The sequence below is a fragment of the Homarus americanus genome, unplaced genomic scaffold (assembly GCF_018991925.1).
Source record: "Homarus americanus isolate GMGI-L3 unplaced genomic scaffold, GMGI_Hamer_2.0 scaffold58748, whole genome shotgun sequence".
Taxonomy (NCBI): Eukaryota; Metazoa; Arthropoda; class Malacostraca; order Decapoda; family Nephropidae; genus Homarus; species Homarus americanus.
In genome coordinates, this window is record NW_024729645.1 from 574,451 (window position 1) to 587,990 (window position 13,540).

At 37.2% G+C, this 13,540-nt stretch overlaps 1 protein-coding gene across 2 annotated transcripts; it reads right to left on the bottom strand.

The window, feature by feature from the left end:
• Positions 1-8,608: 8,608 nt before the first annotated feature.
• Positions 8,609-10,927, bottom strand: LOC121866766. Of its 2 annotated transcripts, none has more exons than XM_042366463.1 (3): positions 10,808-10,927; positions 10,247-10,417; positions 8,609-9,920 (listed from the first exon to the last, which is right to left on the bottom strand). In XM_042366463.1, exons 2-3 carry the CDS (start codon positions 10,295-10,297, stop codon positions 9,543-9,545), a joined length of 429 nt encoding a protein of 142 aa, XP_042222397.1. In that variant the 5' UTR covers positions 10,298-10,417; positions 10,808-10,927; the 3' UTR covers positions 8,609-9,542. The 2 variants fall into 2 exon arrangements, with proteins under 2 accessions (XP_042222397.1, XP_042222396.1); XM_042366462.1 differs by having other exon boundaries at positions 10,247-10,431.
• Positions 10,928-13,540: the final 2,613 nt, after the last annotated feature.

Below are 13,540 nucleotides of genomic sequence, written 5' to 3' on the forward strand. Positions count from 1 at the left end.
ACCTTGCAGCAGCGTAAAATTGTATAGTGTTAGAAACAGACTGGGCTATTACCCTGAGGAACGCCATTGCCTTTGAGTAATGGGTTTGTTTTCAAGAGCGTATTTCTGTCTACTTATTTTTAACAGTTTTAGAGCAGCCTAATAAACAAAAGGAGACGAGAGGAAGGAAGAAGAGGAAAACGAAGAGTAAAAGGAGGGAGGGGAGGAAATTGAAAAGAAGAGGATGAGGAAGCAAAATAGGAGAAGGTGGAGGAAGGAAAAGGACGAAGAGATATGATGATGCAGATGTATGAGAGAGAGAGAGAGAGAGAGAGAGAGAGAGAGAGAGAGAGATAACAACATAGAACAAGGAGAGAGAACAAGGATAACAAACGTAAACACACTAGCAGCAGTTGTACATATGATCACAACCTGAGGAGAATCTTACACCTTTTTTCTCACGTATTGGGGCGCAGGTGATCTCTCCCTTCTCCCGCCCCCGAGGCAAGAAAGTGGTATGACCTCAGCCGCCGGGTGAAAATCACTCGAAACAGGTTTGACAGGAACTGCTCAATTACAGGTACCAAGTAACCAACCATCCCCAGCTGTAGTCGGGCCTATCTATTTCGTAGTGAGAGCTGTGTGATGGTGAAGGTGATGAGATGTGACATGATATTTGGGTTATCTTGAAGTACTGTGGGGTTATCTTAAGTGATGTGAGGCCTATTTTGTAGTGAAATGAGTTATTGTGTGATTTAAGGTTAACTTGAAGTGAGATTAGGTTATCGTGCAGTGTAGTGATGTTGAAATGACATGAGGTCATCTTTAAAATACACTCACAATGGCAAAACACACACACACACACATACCAACAACGAAATGACACCCATAACAAACTTACACCTACAACACGTTCCCAAAACCAACGTACACAGACAGACAGACAGACAGACACCGAAAGTACCCATGTGTAATATCTTTCCAATTAGAGTATGACGATGGACGAGCCTGACAAAATCACACCTTATCATGAGGCTCGACCAGGGGTGACGCTGAGGAAGTGGGTCGGTCGCTGCCTGAGTGAATGAAAGGCTCCCGGGTCATGCAGCACACCATCTGGGCTACGTGGAGGTTTATTACCAACCCAGTGTCGGAAGTAAAATAAAGTGAGAGAGAGAGAGAGAGAGAGAGAGAGAGAGAGAGAGAGAGAGAGAGAGAGAGAATTGATAAACACAGACGATATAATGAATAGAAAGGTACAATGTCGATGATGAATAGTGTTTACAAGCCACAAAGAAGGAGAAGAATAAGAAGAAGAAATAAAAGTTGTTATTGTGTTCTGTCGACAATGTGAACGAACTCAGTTGCTTTTTTTTCTACCATAAAAAATAAAAACAGATATAACAAAACCTTAAGTCGAGTGCACCCAATGTTCACAACCCCGCCAGACTCACGACCCGGAACTGTGAATGCGAGGCGAAGGAAAAGCATGTCGCAGTTCAATGTCACATGTACAATTAGCTCGTCGGTCTGACTTAGTTATATTAACACCTTGCGTGCCTAAAACTGGAGTAAAAACACAACACAATGTATTTAATTTTCCTGAAGTATGATTTGTAAATGTACTTATTTATCTATTATCTTTATCATTATTTCCTCTTTTCACCACGAGGAACTTTAGTAAAAATCTTCAGAGTTTTTTTTTTTACCACAACGAATTTATTGAGTTATAAACTATCTGTAGAATACCTTAGAATTACCTGAGCTTCACGTTACGATGACTGTTTTCTTATAAATGACAGTGCGGTCTTGGATGACAGATATTGTTGAGTCACGTTTGTTGACAGTTTATTATCTAACGTAAGGTATCCAGGCCAAATATTGCTTCGTCCGTGATGATTTTAATGGTTAACTTTTTATCGAATTATTAACTGAGGAAAACATCGAACCAGACCAGTAAAATACTACTTTTATTTTCATATTTAATCAAGCACCATTTTGTTTTGGAACCAGAGTGTCTGCTATCATACACGCATGTAGTATTGTAGTAACAGCCTCCTTTACTGTACTGTACCCAATAACCCGAATACACGCGATCAAAGTAGCCAGCTATGACAAACAACCACCCATCGGCGTTCTAAATGAGCCAGATGGGAGGAAATAGTCATGTAATCACTCAAATAGTCCCGTAGTAGCGGACCTCCGGCCAAGGAGTCTTAACGCTACAGATTATGTAGTCACTGTCATCACACATCTCCTGGTTGCGTCTAAGGGGCTTTCTTGTCAGCTCCTATCGTCAACCTACATTATTATTAGTGTTTCCAGGGATATTTCTTTGTCTTTCTGTCTGTATGTATGCCCACCGTGTGTCTGTGTGACTATCTGTTGCTGTCTGTCTATTTGCTTTCATGTTTGTCTGTCTGTATGTAAAAATGCCTACCTCATCCCTTCTGTCTGTAGCAATTATTTATTTCCATGCCTGTCTATATGATTGTTTGTGTATCTCTATGCCTATCTGTTTGTCTGTCTACCTGTCTATATATTTATCTCTCTGTATGCCAATATATTTCAGTTTATCTATACCAACTTGCTTCCGTCTGTCTGTATGCCTATTTATTTCTGTCTCTGTACGTCAATACGATTTTTGTATGCTTTCTTTTTGCCTTTGTTAATATGACTGAATAATTGTCTTTGTCTGACTTTCCCTGATTACTTGTTTGTGGTTGTCTGTATATCTATTTATTTATGTTTATCTATGTCTGTATGTCTGTTTCTATCTACGCCCATCTGTTTCTTTTCGTTTATTCTTTCAATCCTCTTCCTCTCTCTCGGCATAAATATATTTCTTGACTATAAAACCCAACAATACACAATATTATTTACAAACTACCAACTACTTCACATAGTTTCAGTTCAGCTATGGCCTCCACGTACTCTTGAAAACCAGAATCTAATGGAAAACATTATCAAAAGAAACGAAAGATTATTACTGTTTCGCAGGCCAAGATTTTTAGCAGATAATATGTGAAATTATTCTAAGCTAAAGGGACTATTACCGTCAGTAAAGACAATAATAAAAACTATTACGCCAAGAATAGCAATTTATCTCTTCCGGCTTGAGTAACACTAAAAAATAAAACAAAAACTTGTGAAATTAGTTTAAAAAGTAGAGTTATTTGCAAACTTGTATAAAATGAATAAAGTATATTCAGGTTAAACTGTATTTTATCTTAAACATAAGATATACAGAAACGTACACAGATGCACACGACTATTATCAATTTAAGTGGTGTACCTTAAAATTAACGACATTCTCTGTTCCCATTTTCTGTGACGGGAACTCAGGATAATAACCCCGGCCACCGTACGTACACCTCACACCAGAAGCTCCCCAGGCGGTTGTGGCAGAGATGGTCACAACACAAACACATACTTCGCCTCAAGGTCTAGGTCACTAGCTCTACACCTCTCTCTCTTTCTCACTAATTATTCTCTCTCTATTCTTCTTTCTCTTAATTTACTATTCCTTTGAAAATTTTTATAGTCATTATTCTATCATTCTTTCTTAACCTCTTGCTGTTCTTTGTTTCATTCTCTTGAACTCTTACAATACTTGTTCTTAATTTTCTCTCTCTTGTCCACCACATTTATATTTCTTCTTAGTTTCTCTCCTAAATTTCTTAATTTCTCCGTTATAATTTTTCTGTTATCTTTTTTCTTTCTCATTCGCACCAAATTCTCTTATATTTCTCCCCTATCGCTTTTATTCAGTCTTTCTCTTTCTTTCTCTCTCTATCTCGGTCAGCCAATTTCTGTTATATTTCTCTCCCTTTCTTTCTGTCAGCCAATCTTTTCTGTTTTCCTCTTTCTCTATTCTGCATCTAATTCAAGGTTATCATAATAATTCAGTTTTTTTGTTATTTATTTGATCCATTAACGGACTCTGCCCTGACAAGTTGGAAGATAATTACCGAGACAAAATTAAATAAATAAAAAGTGGGAAGACGATTTAAACTCCATTAACACACCAGGAAAAAAAAAAAATAAAATGACAAATTGATACGTATCATTATAACCTTATATGAAATGTTGATGTTATATTGTACTAATGTGTTTCAATAACTAAGTAATGTACTTAAGTTTTTGTTATCATACGACATCTTGGGCGGCGGGGTCAGGCATCGCCGTTCAAGATGTCGCTACTCCACAACCTACAGTTATAATATATTAATGCATTTCAATTCCTAAGCGTATTATTCGAGGTATGTAAACACAGTCATGTAACATTAGAATTACATATTACGTTATTATTAAATCAAAATCAAAATATACAGCTCTGAGGTTATGTCAGCTTTAACGCTTTAGTCAAACAGATATCACAAAAGACGGAATTGTTGAATGCACTTGCTACTAGCGTGTATATTTAACATATATTTTTTTAAGTTTACATTCCCTTTTCTAATGTCTGTCACCTGTTTAAACGTTCTTTAAGAAAATGAAAGAAAAACATCCATCCTTAAGGTCATATAAGTGAGCTGCAATATTTAATATCATCAAATTCTTATTACCAATTTAGAAAAAAGTAACAAAAAGATATTATCAAGATGTCATCAGGTTCTCAGTATAAACTAACGGTAAAAAGATAATTTCCAAATATTAAAAACAAATACTGTGATTATTTTTTTTAAGTCAGTGGTCACGAATCATAAAATGGATGAGTTGTGGATTACATGTGATATAGATTATTGGGTAAAATTATCTGATATTCAACGATGATTCTATGCTAGCTATCATCAGATCCTCTTCTTTGTCTTCATTTAATGTTGGTGTTTCTAAGAACTTCAACTGCCTGGGTTACTCGTTATAATTCATTATATATTAGAGTATAAATATCAAGTTACAAAATGCTCCATTAATCCGAGAAATTATATGAGTTAGAAGTAAAATAAAATAAAAATATCTGAAATGAATAGTTAAAGTAAAATTAAAACAAAATTAAATATTGAGACAAGGGATATCTGGCAATCAGCTTATATAAGGCGTTATACATCAGCCCCAGCAGTTGAGTCTAAATTAAAATGATGATAAACATGAAGATATAAGTTCGATTTTTAGATATGCTGAATGCAAGCGATTTGAATACAGTCTTCAATTTGTACCATGGAATAATCGTTAACATAATGTATTTAAGATTATCATTAACTTTTAGACAATATTATTTATGTAGATTCCTTATTATACGGTGTAAATATTATCTAAATCTAGTAAGAATCGCCTGAAACAATAAGATTAAAATATTTTATTTGAGTGATTAATAAGAATCAGTATAAAAGGGGGTAAATTATCCTTTAAGTTAATATAACAATATAATACAAGGGTGAAGTAAAGAGTTACAACGATAAGGCGACTGTGAAGGTGAAAGTATGGAATGAAATAATATATACTACGTAGTTACAGTACAGTCAATAACAAAAGTCCGTTCAACTCTCCTCCTGAACCACGAACCCCGAAATTTAGACTCATGAATCCGAAGCATTTATGGACAGTGTCTAGTGCTTCGGGTTTACGAGTCTTAAATTTCGGAGTTCCTGGTTCAGGGGGAGAGGTGTGGTAAGCAAATAGCTACTGAAGGTCAATGGTGGCCCAGGGGAGTTGGTTAAGTGTGGGTGGGGGGAGAGGGAGGTGTGGTGGAGACAGGTTTTGGTTAAGGGTAACTAGGGAGGAGAGTATGGGAGAGGGTTAGAGCAAAAAAAAGAGAGTGGTGAGAGGGGTTTTATGTGGTAAGGAGAGTGGGGTGATGATATACAGTGGAAGGGAAAGTTTGAAGAATGATTTAAGATGGGAGGAAGAGTGGCGAAAGGGATGTGTGTTGGAAGGATGATAGTGGGAAAGAATAACATAGTGTGAGGGAGAGAGAAACAACAGGATAGAGATGAGAAGAACATCTAACAAGTTTTATTCTACTTTGTTGACAACTTATCGAACTTCCTCGGAAGACCGACGGCAAAATTTCCACTTTAACTCCTTAGTTTGGTCTAAATATAATACTAATACTAATAATAAAAACTGCAAACAGACAAATCATAAAGCAATTCAGCCAACCATCAACCCTTAAGTAAATGCAATAAAATTCATCTCTGTGATAAGTAGGCCTATTAAAAAGTTACAATTTTGAGATAAATATGGATACACTACACAAACTCGTATAGGTCGATGTCCACAAATACAACACAACTGGGATCTAGTATTAGTTGTAACAAGGTCAATAGAGAGGCGTGACGCAGGTAGAAAGGCCCGTAGTGTAGGAGCCCGCTACTTGTGCTGGAGGCGGAGGAGGAGGAAGAGAGCACCCAGCACCTCGCCCCGGTGGGAGGTTAACAGAGGTCGCTCCTTGTACGGTCATCTGTCCTCCTGGCTTTACGACCCGTTGCCTGTATTGAGGTTTATAATCAATTGATCTAATCTAATATTTTTACTATGATTATTTACAAAAACTGACGGTGTCATTTTGCTATAATAATCATGAACGTAGAGACTAAAGCAAGGGCAAACGGAATCCTCACAAGCTACTGCAGACATACGACCCCCCAGGTTGAGTCACTCGGTGTTGACCAGTCAGTCTCACGGGGTTTATGTGGACCAAGTGTGAATGTTTGTGATGCACTATTATTGTATTTACTTCGGTATCATCTCTGCATTTATTACCAAGTTATCTGTATGTTATCTAATGCAATATTATTTCTTATTAAAAGACAGTTCAGTTTTCACACAATGGATCTCTTATTTGCGGTCATAACAGCTATTAAACGATGAAACTATTTATTCAGTGTCTTGAACCAACAACTTAACCAGTTCCAACACTTTCAACGCAATAAATAAACAAAATGAATAAAGATTGGAAACATTTTGATAAAAAAAGCCCAACGAAATAAGTTTTTAAATGTCATACGAGCACATCACCTAAAAACACGTTTAGTTGATTACGTAGTGAACTAAAAGTATGAACAATTATGTAGTTAAGAGTCAGATGCTCGAAATGTAAGTAACTGGGTTAATATGATCACTAAACAGCACCAGACGATCCCTCCTCCATACCATAATAACATACTGTACAGAAAGATCCGTCAAACATTTATCAGTCTATACCAGCAGTGATGATCGTAACTCCCACGTCCTAGTTAAAAAGAAAACAATCAGAACACTCAGTAAGAATCATTCAGACACGATGACAGAAAACCCCAAAATATGTTTCAAATTCATTTAATCAGTTAGGACAGTTATCGTTTATGTTTGAATTCATTTTAGTATTCACGATTTGGAAGCCTCATTCACTATTCTTAATTAATGCTTAAGCTAAACAACACACTGTAAAGAATATGGACACTAATTCGATAACGTAATTTTGGAAGAAACAAATAAATCGGAAAAAAACGAGAGGTGCCACGAAGAGATAGGTACTGAGGCCTCACTTGTTTCACCCGTGGCAATATTGTTCTTAGTGTTCACCTTGTGTCTGTATTTTTTCTGGCTAAATAAACCGTTTTAATATGAGTTCATTATCAATAGTAAAGGGGTGACTAACCTTCCTGTCAGGCTGTGTATAAAGCTCCTCTTGTACCTCGTCGTTGGTGTTCCTCAACGGTAGTCTGGGAATTCTTAAATCATATTTTTTTTTCCAAGTTTCTTGCTCGTGTTACTTCAACTAGCAGGTTTATTTACACCGTTGAACAGAGTGACTGCAAGTAATTCAGCTTTTAAGATTACACACCACGGGTAAATATTCACCGTGATGGAAAATACAGACTAATTATTGTCTGCTGTATACACAACGAAGTACAGTAGCTATTTTACCATACTGACACTGTTCGTCTCTCCATCACACTACGAGCCCACTAACTGTTGCCATCAAGCATCAACTGAATACATTTACAATTACAAACACCGTTATCCAAGCTGTTCGCTCATGAATATTTTTTTTACTAAACAATTATGTATGCAAGAACACACACTGCACACTTACGAGTATCATTACACTGCTTCACTACACTACTTCACTTGTCTTATTGGTGTTATTATAACATTATATTGCGTCACTTATCTGCATTACACACGCTGATTTTATGCCGCACTGTATTGATTACCATGTCTAATATATAGTCTGTGTAATAGATTAGTACAGTTTACGTTATATTGTTAATCCTGGGATCCAACAACTAAGGTCTTTCAGTACCTAATCAATTTAGTAATTATTCTTGTCATGAGCAATTAAACAATATGAGATATAACTCTCCTGATGGGATAATTTCTTGTTCTTTACATATGGTATTACTGTTATTTCTATCCACTTGAAACTACTGTATTATTATTAAGGTTATTATAGTATATGCTGCCCTTCGAAGAGCACGAGGCAAAACAAGTATAACAAAAAACGGTTATATATTTCATCCGTTTTAAGATAAACTTTGATATTTTTCATTATACACCGTTTCTTGCAGTTTGGTTGGGATGAAGTTTCAATAATTCGTAATTATTGAGAATTTGGGTAAGATATAGTTTGTCATGTAATAATAAGGTGGTTGTTTTGTAAAATAATTTATATAATTTTGAAATATATTCATCATCTTTACCCTGGGTTAAAAAATATATACATCACCCCTAACAAACATAAGATATTTTTGTACTATAAATAGGTGAACAAATTAATACCTGTACACATTAATTGTTAGACAAATATATACACATTTATTTTTGTATTTATTACTAGTAAATGCCCAATGAATACATCAATTATAAATACCATCTTGATTCTAATTAATAATAATCATATAGATAAAATATATAAAATTTCTTGAAACAAAAACAATATAAATATAAGAATATGCAAAAATAAAGTTAAATTATAAATAACTACTGTACAGAATAACAAATATTTAACGCCATCATCTTTCTGTATATAAGAGGTAGAGAGAACTACAGTGTTAACACGATGAAGAAAATTTAACAAGAGATGATACATTAAGACTCATGTGTCCTACAGAAACACACGATGATACATATGTTAGATATAAGACATTACAAGTCAGACCAGAGACTATAAGTGGTCAATAGTGAGCCTTTGTGTATGAGAACATTATGGACCGTGTAAGACTGTTGAGCAGGGGGAAATATATATATTAACATGATAATATACATGTTGACTTGATAATATACATGTTAACAAGATAAAATACATGTTAATATGAGAATAAACATGTTAATTGAAGAAAATGATCCATAAATTTGAAAACTCGAATATCAAATTTTATGTATTAGATGTTAAACAAGAGCAGTGATATTAATAAAAAAATGATATGAGCACGGAGAGACCTGACTAGTCACCCTTGCTGATGACCGCCCATAACTACGCTCACTCTGTCACCGGATAGAAATGGAAACAAACAAGTAAGGGGCGAAGGAAAACAGGTAATGTTGTAAGTATAGATCCAAATAACATTCTTAAGCGATGATGCGTGTAATAAACAGGTGTTGAGGTGAGAACACACATGAGTACACAGGTGCCTCCTCTACCAACAGGTGTCTGAATCTATGGTCGACGCAACGCAGACGAGGCAAGACAGCTTCGCCTCCTCTCTTCTCAGACACTCCAACACAGCAACGGTGGTGTCCAGGGACATCCCTGTTAGAGTCTCCTTTAGCGCCCTCGACTGGATGAGCCCTGTGAGAGGGTTCTCATTGAGGTTGAAGACGAGCCAGGCCACCAGGGCAATCAGGACGATGGCGGAGAGGGTCATGAAGCCTGTCATTGGGTCTGCGGTGTACACAGTATTGCGAGGACTTTCCTGTAGAAGGTCTGGTCCTTTGAGAGAGTCACTGGGATACACAGCTCCGGAGAGTTGCGCTCCATCAGTGTCTATCTGCGTCGCAGCTGCCGTCGCCAATACCTGTGGCGTCAGAGAAGCACAACTGAGGTACACTGTATTCACAGATGGCAGAAAAAGGTATTACTGTGGATTAGTCACGAAAACAAAATATTCAATCAAAACTCTGTTGACCTAACAAATGAGGAGAGACGGGGAGGGTTAATCCTATGTTTCTGAAGGCACAACTAAAATTCTATTGCATTGTATCTATCATTTACGAACACCACATACGTGATAACTATGATATAAATTGATTAAAAATCCAATTTGTACATTACTTATTAGCAAGATCACAAACTTAACTAAGGTCGCGTCACTAGCCAAAAACAATTAAGCGTATGTCCTACTGATAGGCAGATGATCATGGTTCTTCCAGTGGCCAACGATGACCAGCCCATTCTGCTGTAGTGCCCTGATTGTTCTCTCCTTCCTGCTGTTTGCTGTGGTGGTGGATGTTCCCTGCTGTCACTGTCAGCCAGTTGTCAATGACAGCTGTGTTCTGGCTGTTGACTGATGATCTAGAAGAGAGTATCTGTTAAATATGTAAATTAATTTAAAACTAAGGCCCAATAAGGTGGAAGAAAATGAAACAGACTGAAATCGAACGAAAAATTCTAAGATATATTGACTATTCGTTCACTAACCACAAGTATTCATTATGTATGATATATCATACATGGAAACTATTCATTGTATTTATGAAATTGTGCAGAAATTCGCTTTAAAAGTCGCCTTTTTCCGAAATAAAGATGCACATGGTGGATGACAAAAGATATTTTATAACATGAGAAGAACAAGATTAGTGATAAACGACCCTCATAGTTGTGGTGTCGTGTCCACAACAATGAACGACAGTTATGTCTCTATTCTGTCTTCTGACTACTACAGCGTCGTTTGACCACACTAACACAAGGGGTCGTGCTCGTAGTGTCGCACACCAACTATCACAAGAGAGAGACAGTACGATCGTTGTGCTCGTCTGCGAGGATCGGGGTAGACTGAGTCAGGGTGCAGGGCGGGTCCATGGCCAGGATTGCCTGCCAACACCACCGGTTCCCTCACCTCTCGTCTTCACTTGGGATTGTCTGTCCGCACCACCCACCTCCCACCTCCTGAGCTTCCCTTGGCTCTCGTGCTCAATGTCTACATATCACGTTTTAAGGCCAAAGCCAACTGTTTATAATTAATAGGAATTGCAGTATGTTATTTCAAAAAGCTTGGTATATATTACAGTACAATGAAGAACAAAAGGAAACTGTCCGACAGTCTTAATCGCGAAAATAGACATATTGCTGTGAGCTCTTGAGTTTGAGAGCCTGACAATTAAACCAATGCCATGGCCACAACAACCAACGTCATGATTAAAACAAACTGTCGACTTGGCGTTCTTGAAGGTTTACTTGGTCCAATTTTGTTTACATACACTTACTATCAGTCGTAATGTGTGAAGTGACAGGAATAAACCAAAGATATATTTTCCTTTAGTTCAGGAAGACTAAAGTGTAACGGTATGGGGCTGACAAAAGTGAGAAAAACAAACAAATCGTATTCCTACATTTAGTTCAATATTTAGAATTACAGTTATTAGAGTGTGGCCGAACAAATTGAGTACCATGGGCAATAAAAAAAACGTAAACGTATATTTATGTAACGTAAAATCAGTTTCTGGCAGCTATTAGTATTCTGAGTTCTCTAATTTGGTCACACAGCCCCGCAGCTACAGTACATAATATACTCTGGAAAATATGTACCACCCGTGAATCTTTATTTTTTCGTTCAGTAATAAACTCAAGTATAGAACAATGCGCTCGTCTTGTTTGTTGGATGGTTAGCGTATTCTTTTTTCTACCACCAGACTTATGATGAACAACGTTTAAGATGGAATATCTTTCTTAGGGGTTTGTAGGAAATATCGACACAGCGCTCAACTCCTTTCCGATTGGTAGCTGGTTTGATCCCGCGGACACCCATAGTACAACCCAACAGTGAATGGGTACCTGACATTACAAGTAGGGAAACGAAAGCAGATGAATGTAGTTCCAGCTATACTACTTATTTATGTATCAAAGGCTCAGATAGATAAATAGATAGGTAGATAGAGATAGATAGCTAGATAGAAAGGCATACTCAGAAAAAAAAAAAAAATATTAACCGTACATATACACTAACTTTTAAGAACTTACCATCACCAGAACTACCTCCCCACCCCCCACACACATACACTGTAATTCACCGCAAAGAAAAAAAAAATGTCGCAGCATCAAGAGGAATATTTTGTTGGACTCATTACTGTCAACGCACACGACATCTGACGGAGACATTCTGACGGAGACACCACACACGTCACGCCAGGGCAAGGACTGTTTGTGTCTCCCGTATGGTACCTTATACTGTGTTTTTATTACCAGCTGGAATAACGAGAGAGAGAAAAAGGAGGGAAAATACCGGGAGGAAAAATATACTGAGATGGTGAAGAAAAAAACGTGATTTCCATGGAGACGAATATTTTTTTGTCTTTCTGGTCTGTCAACATGGACGCTCGCTTGACTAGATGTTTACCTTTTCTTTTCTACCGTTCTTTTTTCTTAATTACCTTACATGGAAAAAGGAAATTGCAAACGGTAGATTAAAAATAACTGACGAGTCTTGTGATTTATTAAGTGTGTTTGTTGACGTCGGTGTCTAGTTGCTGTAAATCATTAGTTGAGGTGATCGTGGATTCAGGAAGTTAATTCGATCCGACTGATGTTGACTGGGAAAAGGAGTTCGATAACCTTTACCTTCCTCGTCTGTAAACTTACACACCGTACAAATGATCCAAAAGTCATCAAGTCCAGAATTAACACTGGAAATGTTCGTCCTTTACTTACTCTGTGTGTTCAGGAAGATACAACTATTTACACAGTATTAATAAAAGTGCTCGACCAACAGAACGGAAACTTCATTCACCTCCCCAGCAGAGCTTCCTTATTCGATTTCCGTTTCGATGTAAATAACGTATTGGATGTCTTTCTGTCTCACGTCACGAAGTCAAACACTAGTACCCGCCTCTCTCCTTGTGATTGGTGTTCGTGCTTCAAAGGCAAAACTCTGCCCCTGAAGAATGCCATGCCCTGACAGTCGAGGCAGGGCACTGACTCCAGTACCAAAAGAACAGCGTTATAATACAAACAGTTAACAGAGTCTGGTGTCGTCCTCCACTCTGCGCTAGGACCCTCAAGGACTCTAAACCAGATTAATTTTTGTAGCTTCTCTCTTTTCAATTTATCTGGTAGACACAACTGCTGAACTGGCTGCACTTCAGCTTGTCGAGTGAACCGGTGTACCAGACCATCTCAATCGGTGGACCGCAGAGATCATTAGCTTTGTAGTACAGTATTTTTAATTGCCTATTGTTTCACTTATTTTATTTAACATAATATAAGCCACATGTTTACGTTACTTTAAATGAAGCCATTCATCCGGACCTTTGCCAACTAGGAAATTTGTGTGACAAGATCATCATAAATAGTAATTGAGTAACTCTCCGCTGTACAATACTCCTCATTTAGTAAAGATTCAATCGTTTGTAATAAAAAGAAACTGCCACATCGTTCACCCGACAATGCTCATGAATCTCGCTGTTTATGTTACTGTTTGTG

Excerpts from the sequence above, each read along its gene's own strand:
- LOC121866766 (XM_042366463.1), bottom strand. The coding sequence starts at position 10,297 with ATGGGCTGGTCATCGTTGGCCACTGGAAGAACCATGATCATCTGCCTA. Across the intron at positions 9,921-10,246 it reads CCATGATCATCTGCCTATCA|GTATTGGCGACGGCAGCTGC; the intron begins GTAGGACATACG and ends CTGACGCCACAG.